The sequence below is a fragment of the Lemur catta genome, chromosome 6 (genome assembly GCF_020740605.2).
Source record: "Lemur catta isolate mLemCat1 chromosome 6, mLemCat1.pri, whole genome shotgun sequence".
Lineage (NCBI taxonomy): Eukaryota > Metazoa > Chordata > Mammalia > Primates > Lemuridae > Lemur > Lemur catta.
This window is the reverse complement of record NC_059133.1, coordinates 18778230-18800955: the sequence shown is the minus strand read 5'-3', so window position 1 is coordinate 18800955 and position 22726 is coordinate 18778230. Positions and strand designations below refer to the sequence as shown.

Sequence of the window (22726 nt, the reverse complement as noted above, 5' to 3'; positions counted from 1 at the left end):
GGCAGCTAGGCCAGGCCAAGGCCGTGGACCTGAGCTGCAGCTGCTCTGAAAAGCATGAGATGGCGTCTGGACATAAGGCAGTAGTGGGAAAGCGGATGAAATGGCAGGGTGGGGATGCATGTGACATGGTCAGGGTAAAAATGGTGGCCATTTGAAAGATGGATGGACAAGTGAGGCAGGCAGCCCAGTTTTAGTCCAAGCATGAGAGAATGAAAGAGATAAGCAACAGACAAGATATGCTGAAGGTGAATCAAATGGACCTGGAGCCAACAGAATACTGGAAATAAAGATAGGCAGTACAGCACAGTTTCCGCATCTGTAATTTGGAAACAATGAATAATTAGTTATGAAGATTAAATTAAAAATGCTTAACATAAAATTTGGAAGATATGCTAATTACTACCAAATTTGAGCCTCTGTGCTGAGTTCCAGATTCTCATTTACAACTGTTTGGTTGTGGGTGTCTCGGTCTCATGTCACACATCCAAAACAATACTCTCCCAAACATGGTTCTTCCTCCTGTATTTCCCACATCAGTTAGCAGGATCACAACCAGCTCAGACAACTCTAATATCTACAGTGTCATTCCGAATCTATGTGGAATTTAACAAGCTAAGCAGCCACAAACTCTAGGACAGCTAATGTGTTGTGCCAGCAGTCAGAGAACCCACCCACTGAGCACCTACTATGTGCTAGGGAGGCAGGCACTGTGGGCTCAGCAGCGAGTAAGACCCCATCTTTGCCCCTGAAGAGGACTCACTGTCTACCAGGAGAGACAAACACAACCAGACCGACGGCCGTACAGTGCAGTGAACACTATACCCAAGAAAGGAACTGCTTCTGTGGGAACAGGAAGAAAGCCAGTGCAGGAATTCAGGGAAACAAGGCAGGGGATTCATGCAGAGAAAGAAAAACAAAGCAGTTTCTAGGAAGGAGGGCGGGGTGGTGGCCGGCAGATGATGCAGAAGCTGAGCAGGATGAGAAGCAAGCAGCCACCAGGGCAGAGGCCTGCAAGGGCATCCCACACCTGATTCATGCAATTTATACTGCACAGAAAGCAAAGTCCTCCCCAACTTCTCTTAAGCCCATGAAGGTAAATTTAGTCACAAACTGGATTTGGGGAGTTAACACTTAGAACTGTCTGAAGATCTTTTCCCTCTAAGCTCAAGAAAAGTGAAAACGGTGAGAAGCCATTCCTTGCCATTTCTGGAAGACAAGATCTATGACTCAGAGCAACTCCTTACGAAAATAAAAATATACAGATACCAGCAGTGTACATCCTAATTGTCTCATTTATCCAACTCCAAGACACCAAAGAATTCTAGTTGCCAACAACTACCAATTTCCCCTCTAAAGTCTCTCCTAATTCGTCCCCTGCTTTCTCTTTATTCCCTGGGCTGTGTCCTTGGTTCACACCTTGGCTGTCACTTCTAGGACTACCAAAACACTTACCAGCATTTGCCTCCAGTTCCCAGACAACCCTGCCCTACTCCAAATAACTTCCTCACCAGTCCAACCTCCACGCTAATAATAACTATTTCACATCATGAAGTCTGATTAAAACAACTGTCCTGGGGATCCATGCTCTAAAGAAAAAAGTCTAATCCACATACAGATACAGCCCTTCATAATCTCTCCTTTTCTTACACCTGTGTGCCTTTGAAAATGCCATTCCTTCTATCAGGAATGCTCTTTCTTACCTGGAAAAGTCATTTTCATAATTCAAAAGCAAGTCCAAATGTCACCTTCCCCTAACAGAATCGGCTGTTCCTTCCTCTGTACACCAATAGTATTGAACCCTGCTACCAAACTCAGTATACTGTATCACAACCACTTGCGTGGTGTCTGTCCCCCTGGACAGACTGTGAGCATCTCAAATGAAACCTGGTACCATATACCTGTCATCTTTTGTATTCCTAGCAGCTGGCACAGGGAGACAGGCAGTGGGTCAAAAATCTTCCTAAACTGAAAGATAAAATTATCTTTATCATTAAATGTAGTAGAATATAGTGGAATGTGTAGAGGGTTGGCAGTCAGGCTGGATCTGCCACTCGGCTAGCTATTTCAGCTTGAGCAAGTTACTTAACTTCTATTACTGTGTTCTTATCTGTAATGTGGCAACAATACCTTTAACTGTAGAGAGTAAATATATTGCCCAGCACAGTGTCTGGCATACAACAGGTACTCAAGAAACAGAGTAGCTACTCTGATGGCAATAATGGTGGTGATGACGACGATTCACGAGCTGAGATGCCTTATGCAAGTTACTTCCTATATCTGTGCCTTGGGTCCCTTTTGGTGGAATAAGGATAAAATGGACCTACCACAGAGTTGTTAGAAGAGTTAAATGAGAATATGCATGAAAAGCTTCAATATGGTGCTTGTTACTTAAACACTCAATAATGGTAGTAATTATTCCCATAGTAAATACTCAATAAATTAGTTGATTGAACAAATATAAGAATGAAAATTAAGCATAGCAGAAAGAAAAAACAATGACCATATCAGTGTGATTTGTGTTTTTTCCCTAGATAATCAAGAATTGCTTCAAGCACCTTTTCTGATGGTTTCTTTTTCTCCTCAGGCCCTCTTAAGTATGACACCCTTAAATTTCCTTTCTTAACTCTCTGCTACTCTATCTGAACTCTCTCCTGCTGAGAACCTATCCTGGATCATGATTCTAACCGTAAGCTCTGTGAAAAATGATTTCCTGAACTAGGCTTCCCTAGCTCCAGCACCCATCTCTCGACTGCCAACTCTCTCTTGCAAGCATTGTTGTTACCACACACAGCTACAACCAGCTACACTTTCCACTATCTCTACAGGCCAGGGTACCATGTTTGCTAAGCCAATCAGGCTTAAAATCTCAGCCAACTTCTGGCTCCATCATATTTGGTAAGTTACTAAGCTCAGACCATTATTCCTTTCTAAGAGCTTACTCTTCTTTTCCGCTCCCATAATTAGATTAAAACAGCACTCATTATAGCACTTTCCAGGTTATTCCTACATCAAAAATGCTGTCCCCCTAAGTGAAAGAAGCCAGACACACAAGGTCACATACTATATGATTATCTTTATAGGAAACATCCAGAACAGTGAATCCACAGAGGAAAAGCAGATTAATACTTAGCAGGGGGCCGAGGGTAAGGAAAATGGGGAGTGACTACTGAATGGGTACTGGATATTCTTCCGGAGTGAAGAAAAAGTTTTCAAACTAGAGATGTTGCACAACATTGTGAATGTACTAAGTGCTACTGAACTGTATATGTCAAGATGGTTTATTGTGTGCTCTATGACTTTCAAGTTTTAAAAAATGCTGTCCTTGATGCTTGTCTTCTTACCCCTCACAACTCTATCAAATAATTTCTAAACAACACTTAACCAGATGTCAATCTTTCACTCTATAATATAGTTTCCCAGTTGGTTATAAAGGCTAACTGGACAGTCTGGTTGCTAAGGCACTGAAAGAAGTGGCTCCTAACACCTCTCCAGGTTTACTTTCCGCTGTGTCAGTATATGAATTCTCTAGTTGACAGGCTAGACCCTAAACTGCCCTGCTCATTCTCATCCCCAGATTTTTGCTCATTGTTCCCTTCTCACTACTTCTTGAGATTCTCCCTTCAGGACTTAGCATAAGTTCATTTTCCCTTGACCACAGCTCAGCCCATACTGTCTTCAGATACTTCTCATTTTATACTAAACAACGAGCTCTTCCATACGGGTGTTCCCCATCACCTATGCATTGATCAACAAATGGTTCAATAAATGAATGACATTCCAACTAACTGAAAGAACTCAGTTACGTATTTTTTCAAATCCCTTAAAATGCCACTATTTTTCAAATATTAAACTCAATAAAAATTATCTGTATTTTTACAAAGTAATTACAGAGTAAATAACACATTAAAGAAATTTCATCACCCTAAAATATAGATATGTTTGTATATATACATACACACACATACATATATAAAACATGAGAATTTACCATTCCTGTAGCTCATGCATATGAAGGAAACGGTTTCGATACTCTCTTGGCAGCTCAAACTGAGAAGGTATGGGGAACATGGATTCATAGAAGTCCCTGAGAACAGCCTTCACTGTGTGGGCATCTTTATGATTGTGGTCAATGTTGTCATTCAGGCAAACAAACTTCCTGAAATAATAGAGAACTAGGGTTATTAGTTATCATAAGGATAACCCTAACCTAACAAAACAAGGAATGTGGATTCCAAACATATTTTAAATGGACTTATGTCCCAAATTGATACATTTACTGATATTACTCTCTGGGGGAATAATATTCAGTAAAATTTTCCTTTAGATATTCTTCACCTATAATACAAGAGAACTAGAGTAGATAAAAGAGCCTTCTAGCTATAGGAGTAAATTAATTTAATGATTTCCATTTAGTGCATACTGAATTAAGTGTTTAGTAAGTATAGTTAACTCACCAGAATATTTTGTTAGCAGCTAGAAAAAAAATTAGTAAGTACCTAAAACCAAGTTCTCTGAACTGTTAGTTATATTAAGAAGAATAGTCCTGCAGAGAATTGAGAGAGAGAGATTATGCCTACTGATTCTTGAGTTTGATGATTTCTATTAATACTTAATATGTCTTCAACCAAGCTGTAAGAAGCTAGAGTTCTGGTAAAAAGCAGATTACAGTGGTGCTTCCCTATTTGCTTCAAGTTTCCTTCAAGGCAAAAGTCACTAAACTAAGGGCCCATTAAAATGGTAGGTAGGGATGATAACACTTTTAAAGTAGACTTACCAAATTTTTAAAAAATACATAAAATCAAACAAATCTGAAAAAGCCTTCGGATCCAGCTACCAATTTATGGGAAATACAGAGGACATAAAAATGTGTTAAACAACTGGGATATGATCAGAGAAGTTCTTGAATATGTGTTAATGCTCTTGGCCTGAGGATGAAGCCAACACAATCAGGAGGGCAGCAAAGCTGAAGAGGTCAGCCAAAAACAAAGCCTGGTTACTGCCTATCCCAGACTCCTTATTAATGGGATAAAAATGTCCTTAAAGCTCAAGTAAGAAGGCTGGGTTTCTTTTCTTTTTTTTTGTTTTTAAAGACAGGGTCTCACTCTGTCTCCTAGACTGGAGTGCAGTGGCAGGATCACAGCTCACTGGAGTCTCAAACGCCTGGGATCAGTGATGCTCCTGCCTCAGCCTCTTGAGTAGCTAGGAGACTAGTTTCCATGACTGACTTAAAATAAGGCCCCATAAAAGTGAAACAAAACAAAACAAATAAACAAACAAACCAAAGTAAAAATGATAAAATCTGGGTGCCCCAAGGCAGGCTCCGGGAGTCAGAGGAGGCTCTGTAGGGAACTTGGCCTTGGGGTTTGAAACAACAACAACAACAACAAAAAAGATAAAATCTGTTCAGGTACACAAGAGGCAGCTAGGCCTGGAAACTATGGAAAAGGCCTGGCTCTGCCATGTGTCTTTTTACTAAAGCCCTGTCCCTTTAAGTACCATGAAGATGTCTGTCTATAAATTCTCTCACCCAACAACTTTCAAACTGGTACAAAGACATAAAAAGCACAAGCTACAACTAAAAGCTGCAAATTCTCACGTTAGTACTACAGATCACTAATGACTGAGAGCACACATCAATGGAATGGCAAGAATTCTGTATCCTCATCAAAATTCATTCCTAAAAACTAAAGTTTTTTTTTTTTTAAATGACAGCAGTACATTTCAGGTGGAGGGAACAGCATGTGCAAAGAGAGCTGTAAGCTGGGTAATTATTAATTACTGTAGCTTATTGTTTGGTTGGTTTGTAGGAAAATATTTTTTATTTTATAAGAAATCAAGTATTTTATTAGATTACTAAAGACACTAAATAAACACTAAAGATATTTTAATGTTTCTCAAAATTCCTATTTCTTTTTCCTCCAAACAAGAATGGGATTTGTAGGAAAAAACCATGGCTTTACAATACCTAAAAACTTTACATCTCTGACTATAATTAAAATCCTAATTTAAATGAGGTAAAACTGTAAGACTTCCAAAAGCATTTATAAGACTCAGAAATTAAAAATATTCAGTTTTATACGTCAATGTCTTTTTTCCTCCAAGAAAATTGGCAAAATGCCTATTTCCCACTAAAGTGAAAGAGTTAAAAGAAAACAAAAAACCTCAAAATGAATATTTTTAGCCAATTTTATCAAATCAGTTAAGGCAACAGTCAGGGGCTGGAAATTTTTAAGGTTTATGTAAACCTGAAAGTTTATTCATCTCCAAAGGATGGCTGGAGTTTACTGGATCAATTTTCACATTTATGGTAGCATTTCTTTTTCTTCATAAGCTAATCTGAACTTTAGTTTGATCTGCTAAGATAAATCTAACCACAGAAACAAGTGTTCTGGAAGCACCTTTTAAGCAATGCTGTGAGAGTCCCAGCTGCCTGGCTTCACCTCCCCCCACAGGATGCAGCCTGCCCCTGAGCCTCCCTGAACAGCTCATGTCCGCCATGGGCTAGTCCTCTGCATGGTGGACCCTACCTCAACTCACAACTATCTCAGTCAACCTCCAGCTCAAACACTACCTCAGCTGTTAGGTCTTCTGTCTGCTCCAAACAGAAATAAGCCACCCCCTTCTGTCTATAGTCCTACTGCCTTTTAATTGCATAATTAAAAATAATTTTTAAAATTGGTACCTGGGGTTTTTTCTTATGTCATCCAACTGGCCAACGACATGAGAAACATTGGTACGAATCATCTTAAAAGCAATTTCTTCTTCTCCCATGATTTCAAACCTAATTATCAAAACATATTTAAAGAATTTAATATTTATGTGGATACAAAAAACAAAATTTCAATAGAAAAAAAACATTTAAGACTTTAGTAGACTCAATATCCACAAAACAACTTAATCTTTCATATTATTAAACAACCTCACATAAATTTTAGAAGAATGTTTAATAGATAAAATATTGTGAAATTACGAAAATGCCAGACTTTGGTAATTATTCTTAAGCTAAACAAAGGGAAAATGTATGTACTAACTTACCTATATTTGTTTTTGTCCTTATATGCTTTGTGGATTTTGTCAGTTACTGGTTTACAGTTGGTTACTAGACTTTTAGTGACTGGTGGCTGTGAGAAAATACAAGTAGATCAGACATTCCATCAGGGCTGAGACTAGGGGGAGGCAAGTGAGGCACTCACTTGTAATATTTAAAGGGGCACCAGAAGACTTGGTAATCAAAGTGAATATTTTAAAATGCAGTATTTTTTAAAAATCAGCCAGTCGTGGTGGCTCACACCTGTAATCCTAGCACTCTGAGAGGCCGAGGTGGGAGGACTGCTTGAGCTCAGAAGTTTGAGACCAGCCTGAGCAAGACTGAGACCTCGTCTCTATCAAAAAAATAGAAAAAAATTAGCCAGGCGTCATGGCACAAGCCTGTAGTCCTAGCTATTCGGGAGGCTGAGCAGGATGATCACTTGAGTTTGAGTCTGCTGTGACCTAGGCTGACGCCATGGCACTCTAGCCTGGAAAACAGAACAAGACTCTGTCTCCAAATAAATAAATAAATAAATAAATAAATAAATAAATAAATAAATAATCAGATTGGCATACTACAACCCACTGGCTAATCACTTTTTTTTATAGTTTTATTTTAATCACACATTACTTCACATTAGCTGTTAAAAGCCTTAATAAGGTGTTACAATTTTTTTCAGAAAGAAAATCTTTAACACAAAATATAATGAACTAGTTAATGATACTCATAAGCTAACTTGTGATTCTTATAGTCTAATTAGGTAACTTCTTTACCCTGTGTGTAATCACAGTTAATTACAGTAATGAAGCCTATACCTTAGTTAAGAATTCACTCAAGTACTGTTAACTAATGCTATAAGTATAACCAATACTTATACTTTAAACAGTTTATCTGCAGGAGCCTCAAGACTAAATTATAATCATTAGCAAAGTGGCCTTACTTATTTAACTCTTAGCTCTCAAAGAGTATTTGCTGATTCTAAATCTCAAGCCAGAAATAAGCAAACACTAAAATATTATTCTGCTAATGAATGAAGATGTACGCATTCCAAAAGAAAACTAAAATCCCTCAATAATCTTTCATTGTGGCTATAACAAGGCAAGATGAATAATTGTTTCCTATACGTGTATTATCTTTCCTTAGAAAAGAACCCACTTCTACAAGTTTTATATAAGTGCAGGGATTGGTAATTGTAAAATCTTACTAGGGACCTAACGTTTTAAGGAGAAAGAAGAAAACTAGAGGAGGAAAGATAAACAAGTGAAAGGACAGATGTGAAAACAGAGGTGGGAGAAACAAAAGCCTTGAGTGAGAGCTAAAATAGTCCCTGCCACTGGTGAAGCTTCCTGAACCTTTGGGCAAAGTCAGTGGCCTCTAAGCAACCTTTTAGCACACCACTACATTGTCCCAAAGAAAGTGAAGACCAAAGAGGACCTCTTAGGGAAAGAGGTTGAGGGGGAAATGGTTTAGGAGGCCAGCAGCCTTTCTCCTTTCTTCCTCCTCTTCCTAGCCATCATGCTCTGGGGTTGCCCACGAAGAATATAGGGTGAAATTTTAGTTATCTTGACAAATATACAGATGTAAAAAAATTTTTTTTAACCGGATCGTTGACCTCTGGATGACTGTATTAGCATTGTTAGGGGAACTCCAAATTTTGAGAAAACAGAGTTATTATTTAAAAAGTCTTATAAGTAAGAATGTTATTTAGCCTACACGACCTAATTTCTACGGTTTTTTTAGCTTTGATTCTATTCTTTCTGGAGGCAAGAAAAACACTGACTGTGATTACACATATACCTTTTTAATCATTAAGAACATACTGGCAAACAACTACTAACATTTACACAATAGTCTAGAGCTGCAGTCCCCAACCACAGGCATGACCCGGTACCAGTCCATGGCCTGTTAGGAAACAGGCTGCACATCATCACCCGAGCTCTGCACCTCACCCCTCCCCACCCCAGGCCCATGGAAAAATTGTCTTCCATGAAACCAGTCACTAGTGCCAAAAAGGTTAGGGACCACTGGTTTAGCGTTTACAAAGCATTTTTCATAAACTTTATCCCACTGGATTATGTCAAAGAACCAGAAGAAACTGCGGAAGCACACAGGTGAGCTGCTATTCTTTTATCAGCCTGATTGCCTAGCAGCTCTATGTGAGGCCTCTTGAGAATACACACCCCAGAACTTGCCTCATTCTTGACCTGCTGTTCATATCTGCTCACCCTACTAGAGCAAGTTCCTTTGGAGCTGACACCAGGTCTTACTCCTCTATTTATCTCAACTTTATTGAATTTGTAGTTTTAAGTTTAGAATATTTAAAGAATTGGCTTTAAGTGGCACATATCTACATACTAACCCACGTCACATACTAAACTAACCTACATGTGATTGGCAATACATTCATGTGTTGCTTAACAATGAGGATATGTTCTGAGAAATGCATCATTAGGTGATTTTGTCTTTGTGTGAACATCACAGCGTACTTATGCAAACCTAGATGGTATAGCCTACTACACACCTCATCTATACAGTATGGCCTATTGCTCCTAGGCTATAAACCTGTACAGGGTGTTACTGTAGTGAATACTGTAGGCAATTGCAACACGGTGGTAAACATATCTAAACATGGAAAAGGTACAGTAAAAATACAATTGTCATAATCTTATGGGTCCACCGTCATACGCAGTCCACCATGGACTGAAACATCCTTACGTGGCACATGACTGAACTTTTACTTTGTCTATGTGTTCTGACGGCTGCTGTGCTGATCTCTTTCATCAGTGGCTGCAGCTTGTCACACTGCATGAGCCTTCCAGTGGCCACTCTGAGAACATGTGTGAGAAACACGGGCCCTGACATGCACAATGAATGCTAAATGAATGGTTTTCTTCTTTTAGCAAGCAGATTTTTAACTGACTCTATTACTTTTCTCTACAGTCACAAGTGTCTTATCTGTAGTCAATTATAAATTATTTATTACATATATGGCTTGAAGATTTGCAAGATAGTAAATTTTTTAAAATAACTTATTCTGATTGTGAAAGCAAAAGCTATTCATTATAGAAAATATAGACAATACTAGTGTAAAAAAGGATATTAAAAACTATCTGTTATTTAACTTATTGTCATTTCTGTTATCTTTTGGGAGGCATGGGGTGTGTCTGTCAGGGGAAGGACAGAAGTTTTCTATAGTTGAAATCATACTGTGTATATGGCACTACCCATTTTCCCCCCACCTAATTTTATTTTATAAGCATTTTTCCATGTATCAGCAAAAATTAAGTCTAAATGTCATGTTAAAGGCTGCATTATATTTTTGTTTTATCAATTCTAAGATGCACTTTTTTTTCCCACATTTCCACTTCTTTGAAACTGGGATGTCTCTTGCTATCAACAGCCTTCTAATTACTTCAGCCAGGTGGCATTCCAATGTCTTGCGTGCAAATCACACACTGCCCCATTGGTAAGATGGAGAAAGCGACAGCATCAAAGCAACTCAGCCTCAAAGAACAATGGTATTCCATCTGATGAATATTTTTTTGGTTGACATTTAACCCCAGGATTTTTTTCCTGGCCAGTGAGAATATCCTGGGGCTATTTTCTGCTATTCTTTGTCAGTAGGAGATCTGTTTATAGAATATTAGCAATATTCTCAATATTAGCTTACATATCCATGGGGGGAGGGAGTAGATTCCAAAGCAAGATAGATATAAATGATTCTAGATTATCTGTGCTATTATTTTGCACCAAAGACATACAAACATAGAGCCTGCCTCTAGTTTTTGAAATACTATGCAGCAATGGTGTAAATAATACTCGATAAGATATACTTTCTATTGTACATAAAAGTAACACAGGCCACTTACCAGATTGGGATCATAGTAAGCTTCCTGAGTTGCTGGAATGTTGTTTAGCTGACTGATATTGGCAGGAAGCATTTTTGAGCAATTTATTAACATGTGTTCCAGGCCTGTCAAATCCTAACAAAGTAAAATAAAAAGATAAACCTGTTATGTGCATTATAAGTAATGATTACAGTTTTAAAAATAAAAATTTTATAAAATTCTCCAAAAATCAGTTAAATGCTATCTTCAAAGAGAGTTTGACTACATGATTCTTAAGATAAAGCACCCTAAAAAGAGAAGAATGAGACAATACAGATACAAAAATACTTCATCCTCATCTCAAAGTAGAACGTCCTGGCTTGTGACAAACCCATTTTACACAAGGTTGGTACAGGGGATCAAAAGAAGGGTGCACTGTAGCTAGATTCATCTTGGCACCCTCCATTAGTGCGTTCCTACTCCTGGGACTAGAAGGTGCCATGATGGAGGGGCCTGTCTCAGAGCTCCAGTCAGCCACACCTGAAGTCCCAGAATGAACATGCCATAAGAAATGTATATGTAGGTATGGTCTGGCTCTACTCCAAATAATACAAGATCTATCCCCACTGAAAACCTACAAAATATAATCTCATAAAATACAGACTTCAAATTTGGTTACAATTCTGGCACTAAAAATAGACTAGTTACAAACATCCACATTAAATATTAAGAATTATTTTTATTTGCACTAATCTGAAATATGTAGGGGGTAAAGGCATCATCAGAATTAAGATTGTCATTTAAAATGTCACAAAATTTAGAATAAAACAATACAACACCTGCAAACTTAAAGGCAGGTCGTGAATTCTGGTAGCCAGTGTTCGGATTTCTCTGTCAGACAAGACACCAGATTGGTCTGTATCAACTTCATCGAAGACTTGAGATATGTTCAGTGGCTGAACTGCACTCATGAGATAATAAAAATAAGAGAAGGCAAACTGCATATCCTCAGAATGGCGTACTTTGTGAAATGACGTCTTGTCAAATTCTTCAGGGAACCTGTCATATGTAACATATAATGAGCTCTGGATGTTCAAAGTATGTATAGTATCTAACATTTATGGAGACAGATTTTTCCCTTCCCACTTATCCAGACAATACTTCTAACATATTAGTCATCAAACATTAGAGCCATAAATTTAGCATAGCAAATATGCAAGTTTCAAGTAGCCTTTGCTCTGAACACATGCAAGCAACTCCAACCTAAACAAGACTTACATATCTTGCAGTTCTTGCATAACAACTCGGTCAATCATGTGAGGCATGTGAGCAGGGACTTTCCGAGACGTGAATCCAAACTTGCTATTTAGAATTTTATTTACATATCTGAGGGAATCTGCAAAAGTATCTTTTAGTTGTCTCCCAGTATGTTTGCTCTCAGTAAAGTATGCCAGTTGTTTCTTCAATGACTCTTCCTCCTGAAAAGAGAAGTCCACATAACTTGGTGTTAAGTTTAGTGGACAAAAGTACTTTGTTAAAAAGAGATAAAGGTACGATTTTATATAATGTGGTAATAACTAGTCACTAACTCTCCATAAGGCGCAAATAAAATGCATGCTAACAGGTCACTTTAAGGATTCAAAGGGTAGGGACTAAACTGGATGTCAGTGCAAGTATCGCCAATATTGGCGTGAGAACAACAGGTGTGTGATGGTGGTCTATTTATAGGGTATTCTTCAAGGACTGGTCATTGATCATGAGATTTCAGACCCAATTCAATTCAATACTTAAAACATTAATCTATCTATCTACTTATTTATTTAGACAGAGTCTTGCTTTGTTGCCCAGGCTAGAGTGAGTGCCGTGGTGTCAGCCTAGCTCACAGCAACCTCAAACTCCTGGGCTCAAGTGATCCTCCTGCCTCAGCCTCCCAAGTAGCTGGGACTACAGGCATGTGCCACCATGCTCGGCTAATTTTTTCTATATATATTTTTAGTTGTCCAGATAATTTCTTTCTATTTTTAGTAGTTATGGGGTCTCGCTCTTGCTCAGGCTGGTCTTGAACTCCTGACCTCGAGCGATCCTCCCGCCTCGGTCTCCCAGAGTGCTAGGATTACAGGCATGAGCCACCGTGCCCAGCCTAAAAAATTTATTTATATATAAATTTGATAATACTTTCAATATCATCTCTGCAGGTGACATCAAAGCAGCAAGTCCTTGAGTTTTGAACACAAGGACTAGAAACAAATTTGGTTTCATTGTATAATAATATTATTATAAAATCAAAACCAGTAAGAGGCAGAACTAAATAGGTAAAGAAAATTGGCAAAGAATTCGAACATACTTTACAGAAGAGGAAATATTTTTGCTTCTCAAACTAACAATGTAAAGAGATTGGTATTAACTGGTATTGTTTAGCCTGCAGAGAAACAAGCACTCTTGTATACATTTTGTAGAAGTATGAAGTGGTGCAACATTTTAGGACATATTTAAAATTTATTCACATCAGACCCATTAATCTAGTAATTCTACTACCTACAGAAATAAAAACCTACTCAAGTATAACATATGAGCACAAGAATATTTATTCTAACACTATTTGTAATCACAAAACACTGGAAATAGCTTGCAGATATTAAAAAGAACAATGGCACCAACATGGGTTGTTTGCCCACACATTACTAAATCAAAAGGTAAATGCAGAAAAATATATGCACAGTGTCATTTCAGTGTTACAAACCAGTAACTATACAGCTGGAACGTTTGCATACATATAGAAAAATACTGGACAGATACCCACCAAACTACTAAGTGAGTTTCTCGAGGAGGGAGATTGAGGAAGGAAGAATATCTTTCCTTTTTTTTTTTAACTGTATGTTTTTGAATTGTTTGCAATTTTTACCACTAGCCTATGGTGCCTTGTAAAAACCTTTTTTTATAAAAGGAAAGAAAAGAAAAGAAAGAAAAGTGAAAAAAGTGAGGAAATAAGCAAGAACTCTGTCCTTCACTCAGCAATAAGTAAATGCCTACTGTGCCAGGGCAAGACACTTCCAAAACAGAGAGGAACAAGCTATAATTCCCCTTCACCCATTTTTCTCTCAGCCTATCACCCACTTGTGGCTGTGCTTCTTCACTACCCAGCCTAGACCACATGATTTTTCTTGGTGTGTCAACTCTCACCCCCTTCAAAGGTTAGCTCACAGGGCACTTCCTCATGGATGCCTTCCCCTAAACCTCCAGGAAGAGTTAAGGAGTTCTCCCCTCTGGACCCCTTATCCATACCACAACAGAGACATTTATCTCATTGCCCAATTATGTGCCCACACATTTGTCTTCCTTAATGGTCTCTGTGTCTCCACAAGCAGCAACTGTGTGAGTTATCCTGCATTGTACAGTGAGTTGTACAAATGAGGCCATGGCACGGTGGTGGCCGTGGTACAGGGGAAGAGAAAAGAGTACTCCAACTTTGAGGCTTGCTCTTGTAACACTGACTTATACTCTTGTACTGTTGGGGAAACTAACGAACCTAACTGAACCTCAGGGATTTTTTCATCAGTAAAGATGGAACGGTATCAGATTTGACATGCCAAGTAAAGACAAGATACCATCCTTGTTCTCCTACTTCCTTGGGACATGCTCCTGGCTAAATCCCTTACTTATTCACAGTAGGGCTGTTTCCCAAACTGCAAATGGAGATAAAAATAGTAAATGCCTGCACGTGGCATTTTTATTATTAGGGTTATTGGGTAAATTAAGTGAAACCATGGAAGAAAAGCACTTACAGAAAAGCACATAGGAAAGTGCTGAATAAGTGGTAGCTGTTTTTGTATTATCACTTACAGGGTTATTTATTTTTCCCGAGTGTAAGAAACAATAAAGCTGGATGTAACTTACATCAAGAAGATCTTGGAAATACTTTTTTTTCTCCCACGGTAAAAAGCCCAGGTAACTTTCTGTGTAATGTTGCAGCTTTCTTCCAAGTAATACTTCATTAACACTTATGTGATTTTTAGCATTTTCTTCCATTCTGTTTTCCTCTTCTTCATTCTCTGTGATTTTTTCTTTTGTCACATGGTTTTCCAGTGGAACAATCAGAGGTGAGAGTTTTTCTTTTGACACACTTGTACCTACTACTTTTTGGGTCTGACTTTCTGATATAAATCTTGCTTTGGTCCTCAAGTCTAGGGGTGGATTCAAGTGATCAGTCACTTTTATGGTCACTGCTGGAAAAGTCAACCTCTGTAATGTTTCAGATGCTCCTAAGCTGTTTGGCAAGCTGCTTTTGTGAACCCCTTTTTCTGGTGGGGCTGCCAAACTGTTATTCATTTCATCTGTTATTACAGCTTGATCTATTTTTATTTTACCATCCTGTAAGTTCATTAAAACTGATCTCAGCAAGGCTGACTTGGATAAATTATATCCCCTTAAAGTGATGTCCCCCTGTTCCAGTTGCAAATCCAAGTGACTGAGACTCAACTGGGCCTCTTTTGGAAGGAGTGAAGTATTTACCAGGGGAATTTTCACCTCCTCTTGAAATCTACTTGTGTTAACATCATGTCTCTTGACCTTTGGGAAGCGTTTTTCTTCAGGAATATCCTCAAAAAGAACTTCCGCCTCTGGAAGAAGTGTTATGGGGCTACCCAAATTTTCATAAGCCTTCTGAACCGTAGAATTCAGTTTTGGTCCCTCCCTGGTATCCACCTCTACTGTTATCTGGATTTTGAACTCTTCATCATTTGTATTTTGAAAGGTGAGATTGAAGTGTATTGTGGTTGCATTCATTCCACTGTGCAGTATGAGGTGGATGGTTTTCCACTTATTGGCAACAGAAGCGTGTCGAATTATTGGATTATCACTATAGGCACCTTCAATTCCTCTTTTTGCTATTTCTGCAAAGCTGAAATAAGGCAGGTATTCACCTTTTGGAATAATATAGTAAGTCTGGTTTGGGAGAAGAGTTACTTTATATAATTCATGAAAATGATCTAGAGGAAAAAAACATAAACGTGATTTGTTAAAAACTAGGAATTTTTCCTCCTTTTTAATTCTTTGAGTCTGAAATTTCACTAAGAGTGACTTTAAATTAATTTCAAAATAATCAGAAATTGTAATATAATAGCTACTGGTATAAGATTCATTTTACTATCTGAGGAAGTTACAGTAATTAACATGAAATGTTGACCCTGACTCACTACAAGAGTTACGGCACAATTCTTAACAATAAATTTCAGTTAATAATTTCCATCTCTTTTTTTTGTCCATTTGAAGAAAAAACTTTCTGTCAAAACAATTTTCATTAATAAATTATCAACAAAATCCAATACTTGAACTGTTCTTATTTAATGAATTATTGATCCCCTTTTATTGTTTCCAAATTAAACCTTCATCACATATTTTCAGCTAAGGTAAACCTGCTTAGTCCAAAAAAAACAGACTGGAGCAATAACAGGAAAAGATGAATCTTTACTGTCTACTAATTTTCTAAAGATCTGTGTCCTTCTCTTACTTTCAATTTACAATTAGTTTGGATACAAGGCTGGAACAGGGATACACTAAGAATAATTACTTTAAATCACCACCACCACCCAAAACTCTCTGTACTTGTCATGGATTTTTGTCCTATTATTCTTAATATGTTTGTACGGCAATAAATATACCTTGCCCACAGTCGCCAGCATCAAACCCACAGGACAAAACATTGCAGGCTTGGTCACAGAACTTATCAGCGAGCCAGGAATTTGCACATCCTTGATTACAGTAAGAGACACCATTTATTCCTCCACCAAAGTGCCAGGGCTGTCCGACTCCAATACTCCCAGTACCCCCGCCTCCTGCAATAAAGCGACTCCCTCCACTGTTACCTACAGGGGGGCAGAAAGGAAGACAGACTCTTGTGATACTTATAATTTTGAAAAAAAGACAGTTTCTTATTTCTTACTAATGTTTTCAAGATTGATGCATGAATTTCAGTCAGAAAAGGTTCACCATTCTTTAGTAGAAGATTTCATGTATCTTAAGAAGAAAATAAACTGAAAAGGGAGCATCGCTTTGCAGTGGTGGGATGACCAGGCCTTGGTACCTCATAGCTGTGGGACCTACAAGTACAGGCCTCAAATTTCCTTGGCGGGGGTGGGGGACATGTGCAGACAGGTATGAAGGAACAGGGAAACAGGAAGAGATTATTCTAAAAAACATGACTGTCAGAATTACCAAAAACATGTCCAAACATGCATATTGACCTTTGTCATCAAACTAATATTCTACCAGGGGCTGACTTCTCTGGTCTGCACAGACCTACTTTGCATATCTGCATTCTCTCCATGCAGCTGCTTGTATTTTTTAAAAGTGGATCTGACAGATTGGACTGAAACACAACTCAAAGCTTTGTTTCCTCCAATATTCAACATTTCCAAATCTGTTTCCTCATAAGGAACATGGGGATGATAACATTTTGTGCAAATTCTCTCTCTCTCTCTCAGGTGACCAAGAAATTGAAGTGGATAATAGATAACACACTATAAATTTAATGCTTTATAAACTGAAAACAAATGTAAAAAATTGCCACTATCAACAAGTCCAAATATAAGTATGTAAGAAAGGGAGAGGAGCTGCTGAGGAGATGAGACATTTACTTCTTTTGCATCTCCTTAGGTACTCTGCGACCTAGCATGATCTGCTACTGAAAACCACCAGCCATGAGCTCCTATAAAAACCAGTTAGATTTGTATCCACTGAAATACAGAGAAAAACAAAAAAATAACCAGTGAGAGTGATTCTGGCTCTTGAGTTTAAACAACTAAGCATATTCCAGATTTTCACATTTTAAAAAATAAGAAAATGCATTTTCCAGTGCAGGGCCAACATGAGAAAATGCCCTCAACAATGGATAAGATGAATAAACTGGGCCACAAAGAAACTCTAACCATCACCTCCAAAGAGTCTATGGATTACTTACTGTTTCAATACATGAAGAATGTTTATATCTACAGCACATGTTCAACAATGATTTAAGAATCAAAAAACTCCGTAAACATAAACGAATTACATTTAACACGTACTTACCAGAGCAATCACCACCATCCCAATCACAGGCGGAATTATTACAAGCCTTGTCACAATAGCCATCTTTAATCCAGGAACCTGGGCAGCCCTCAGCACAGTTTGGTACAGGCCACGTCAAATAAACCTACAATAAATCAAAGAGAAGATACAGTGATTTCTGGTTTCTAACATTTTTATTCTTGAATTAGGATTCCTTTTGTAAAAACAAACAAACAAAAAACTAGAAAGGTTAAAATTTTCCAAGGGCTGACATTCATATTTGCTCTAAATGTGCCTGTGCCTAGTAATTGTTTTTTTAGATCCTGCTGTGTTGAAGGTTCTTACTGAGCACAGTTACTCCTTCCCATTACTCAAGGAAAGCAGACAAGGACTCAACTCATGGATTAGTCTCTCACAACATGGGCTTATAATTTACTCTGAAATAAAGTAACAACATGTCAGACTTAACCAGGCGTACAAAAGCATGGCAAAGCAGGTGGCAAGCAGGCACAGACACTGCTTTTCTGTGATAACTATCAGTAACTCACAAGTATGTTTATGCACAGTCTTGTCTCAAAGCTGAGAAGCAGCAGATGAATTCTTAACATCCTCCTCTATCTCCATGCATAAAGCCCTGTGATAAATAACCCGCACAGCATTCTGAGCTGAGTACTCACCTGTTCTCAAATAGCAATAAGAGTACATGGTTACTTTTTCAATTGAAAGCATTTTAAAAATACCCCCCTTTCAAAGTCTCTCTGCCTTTGCACGTTCCACCTACTTAGAATGTCTTTCTTCACCTAAACCAACTCCTACTTTTTCTTCACAACACATGTCAATTCAGATGGGTGTTCTCCCCTTCTCATCTGTCTGATTTAAATGTGCTCACATGCCTGTGCTTACACTCCTCAGCAGCACCAGGGCACACCTGTCAGCAGAAGAGGCACTGTACAGTCATTGATTTTGTATTTGACTCATTAAGCCACAAGCTCAACTCTGCAGCCCTACAATCTAACACAGAGGAGACAAGTCAACAGGAGAATGAACCCTATAACCACCTATGGTAATAAGTCTCTTAACTTGTCACTGAATCTTTCTAACAATACTCCTGGGTTATTTGTATTTTCCCCACTACACAGACAGATAAAACAGAGGTGAAGTCACTGCCCAGGGTCATCCTAAACAGTTGGCTCCTGAATCTGTGCTCTTAACCACTTCTTCAGCCTGCCTCTCCACAAAGCCAGAGTGTGATGGGCTGCCTTAAATGAAATTTCATCCATATCTTTTGGCATGAGTTTGAGCTAAATTTCTATTTTGGTCATTTTGCTGACATTCTAACCATGATTTTGTGTTTCATAGTGATTTTATTTTTCTGCTGTTGTAGTAGAAAATTTAGAGAGTCGGGGGAAAAGACTGGGTTCTGGGTGTCTGAGAATGCAGGGAAGCAAATTTCCTACTGTAGTTTTCTTACTCGTTAATTGTTGACTCTCCTGAGCTTAGCATTCAAAAATGCTTACTTGATCCTATTTGAGTATAATAGTATATGCACTGATCTCCTAAGTGACTTCCATGCTAAGCATCTCCTCCTCTGAGGCACTCACCTTCTGACCTTTGGAGTGACTGTAAAAATCATCTGGCCAAACATCCTTCCCAAACATGACATCATCGTTTAGGTAAATAAACTTTTGGGACAGCCCTTCAATGCGATGAATGTGACTTTCAATAGCAGGCGAACTAAAGGTAGGCAAGTGGCTCAGATTTCGAAAAACATCCTGTTAACAACAACAAAAGAAAAATCCAAGAGAGAAGGAGGATGAATGAGAGAATGAGAGTTGTTTTGATTTGGCTGGACTGGGTTTTTGGAAGCAAGGAAGGGCAGGAAATAGAAGAGAGTTAAGGAAAGCTGGAAGTGGAGGTCAGAAGGGTAAGGGGAATGAAATTATGGAGGTCCCTGTACCACATTAAAAGAAAAAAACAGGAAACCACAGCCTTGTGATATTCATGTACCTGGTGTGTTACTATTGTCACTCGAGGATTGTCAAGGTTCAACCAGGATGGAATCTGCCCGTTGGTGACAATGAAAATATTCCGAACCCAGGGCGCATGCCTCTCAATAGATCGCAGCGAGTATCTCAGCTCTTCATTATCTTCAAAACGACTGGCAGAAATGTCTTCATCCTGTTTAGACTGAGAAAAGCACTTGGCACATGAAGATGTGAAATTCCCCTTCAGTGATATCTCCTCGTTTCTCCACCCTGTCTGCTCTCAGGGTGCTCTGGCAGACTTTTAAAGGCAGAGTCCTAGTTGTAAACATCACAAAAAATGCAAAGGACTCCGTATATTAAAAAAAAAAACAAACAGGCTGGGTGTAATGGCTCACACCTGTAATCCTAACACTTTGGGAGGCTCAGGTGGGAGGACTGCTTGAGGTCTGGAGTTTGAGACCAGCCTGAGCAACATAGTGAGACCCCGTTTCTACAAAAATAGAAAACTTAGCTGGGCACCATGGCATGCGCCTGTAGTCCCAGCCACCCAGGAGGCTGAGGCAGGAGGATCGTTTGAGCCCAGGAGTTGGAGGTTGCAGTGAGCTATGATAACACCACTGCACTCCACCCTGAGAAATACAGTGAGACCCTGTCATACATACATACATACATACATACATACATACATACATAAATAAATAAATAAATAAATAAATAAATAAAATTAAAAACCAAAAAACTCAAAGATAACAGCATTTCTGTAATATATTTATAGACAAGCTTCTTGGATCTGATTCTAGGTTACGTTAACTAATAGTAAACCAGTAGCAGTGACTAGAAAACAAGAAAAGTTCCATTCAACTCACCTCTCTGTAAGTCCTCTTCCTTTCTCCTAATATAATGACATAAATTTTTAACATTCTAAAGCCTTGATCTGAATTATAAAACAATCTGTGTCCCTTACCTGGCTGATGGCACTCAGATCCCATAATAAATACGCAGGACTTATGGTCAGTTCTTTTCCATCGATGGTCATGTTCTTCTTAGTTTGTTTATTCAGTTCTTGGAAATCTTTGGGGTTATTCAATTTTAGAAGGGCTACACTGGCCTCTGAATACAACTGCAACTATCAAATAACAAGAGAGTTACATATGAAAAAACTGAACCTCAAGGAAGAGGCACCTTTAAATTCCCAGTATGATCTTTAATCTTGAAATGGCAGGACAGCATCACCAAAAAAAAAGGAAAAAAGAAGAAGACCTAAACAAACTGGATGCATTTCCCAGATGGATGCAGCAGACCAGCTGTTTAAAACCAAGGAGGAGTGATGGGGGTGGTAGCAAATGGGATACTTTAGGCCCCATTTGAAACCTGCAGCCACTACTCAATGCCACCAAATGCTGTCAGATCTCCTGAGAGGCCAGAATCCCCAACTGTTATATGAAAATTCCCCAATTTTTCAGTGCTGGCTCAAATGCTTTTGATTACTTTGTATTCAAACAAAACACATCTACTAGCCAATAGTTTTATAACTTTTGTTCTAGAATATTACCAATCTGCTTATATTGGGCAAAAAATCTGCAATGTAACTTTGCTGGGAATAGTGACAAGCACATCTGCCAGTGGGGTATCAGAACAGCTTTTGTGCCAAAAGCTGAGGAAGAGTATCTTGGGCGGGGCTGCCTGAAGTGCTTCCATGGGAAAACTACCTTTGGGGCAAAACTTTCGTGGCAATCAAAAATCTAACACAGAACATCATAAACATCAACAAGTTTTACAAACAGGCCTCTCTACCCCTACTGGAGTCCACATCATCCTTTATCTTTTTTATGTTCTGACTGTATCATACAACTTCCTATGAAAAGAGGTTTTCAGAGTTCAGGAAAAGGGGAAAGGACTGAAAACCATGAATCTAAGACAAAAGAATCTGCTGAATTAGCTCTTCTAAACAGAGCTTATGGCCTTCTTTCTTAAACCATAAAACAGAAGCAAACAAATTATGAGCTCATTTTGAGCTCTTATATTTGCTACATGACTATACAAAACTCATTTTCTAAGCAGTTTCCTGAGCTTATGTAGGCCAACACACTAGAGGTTAGAGTTGGAAATTTCATTTCTATCTTTTCTCCTTTTTATTATGCAGGCCATTAACACAGGTCTTACCATAAATTGTGAGTAGGTATATGTGTGTGCACGTGTACTGTCTTCCCAATTCTACTTTCTTTTACCTTGACAGTGCCTGGCATATGTTGAGGACTCACTAAAAGTCAGTTCTCACGGCTGTCACCATCCTGCCTCAGTGTGTGTGTGCTGGGTGTCGGGAAGCTGGCCACGCAGAATGAACAGCACGCTACCTGGGTACCTTCCCACGCCTAGCCTCCCCTGCCCCTTCCCTCCCTCTTACAGGGGCTACCAAAGCATCTTTGAGGGCTCCCTGGAGTGGAAAACATCACTATCACAGAAGAAATAAATAGTAATTTAATATTCTAATTTAATTTTAAATTTTATCGGGAAAATACCTTTATCCTAACCTCTTCTATTCAAATTGCTTTTATTCTGAAAAACTATTTTGAAATTTCACAGACATTTTAAAATTTCATGGATTCTTAACATTATTTAAACTAAATTTAAAACCTAGATAAAGTTCTGAGACTAATATATTCCTGAGATATACAGCACATCCGACCTTAATCCTTGATTTCCAACTCATAGCAAAGGTCAGTTATTGTTAGAAATTGATTTATGACAGCAATTTTTGTTGTTTGTTTTTCCCCCAGGCACTGTTCATTAGGGAGAATCAACCTCATAGAGGCTGTACATAAAAGACATGCCAAAGGTGCAGC

At 38.5% G+C, this 22726-nt stretch overlaps 1 protein-coding gene across 4 annotated transcripts in view; it reads right to left on the bottom strand.

The window, feature by feature from the left end:
• GNPTAB (N-acetylglucosamine-1-phosphate transferase subunits alpha and beta) overlaps positions 1-22726 on the bottom strand; it is a 94801-nt gene that overhangs the window by 5573 nt on the left and 66502 nt on the right. For 3 of the 4 annotated variants that reach the window (XM_045553115.1, XM_045553114.1, XM_045553117.1), the window contains 12 exons: positions 20848-21009; positions 19906-20085; positions 19500-19670; positions 17920-18043; positions 16515-16718; positions 14752-15842; positions 12136-12335; positions 11697-11916; positions 10900-11013; positions 7036-7121; positions 6683-6781; positions 3989-4156 (listed from right to left, as the gene is read on the bottom strand). In XM_045553115.1, coding sequence (XP_045409071.1) covers positions 3989-4156; positions 6683-6781; positions 7036-7121; positions 10900-11013; positions 11697-11916; positions 12136-12335; positions 14752-15842; positions 16515-16718; positions 17920-18043; positions 19500-19670; positions 19906-20085; positions 20848-21009 — 2819 coding nt within the window. Of the gene's footprint in view, positions 1-3988; positions 4157-6648; positions 6782-7035; positions 7122-10899; positions 11014-11696; positions 11917-12135; positions 12336-14751; positions 15843-16514; positions 16719-17919; positions 18044-19499; positions 19671-19905; positions 20086-20847; positions 21010-22726 lie in introns of those variants that run through there. The other variant, XM_045553116.1, reaches the window with a different exon arrangement.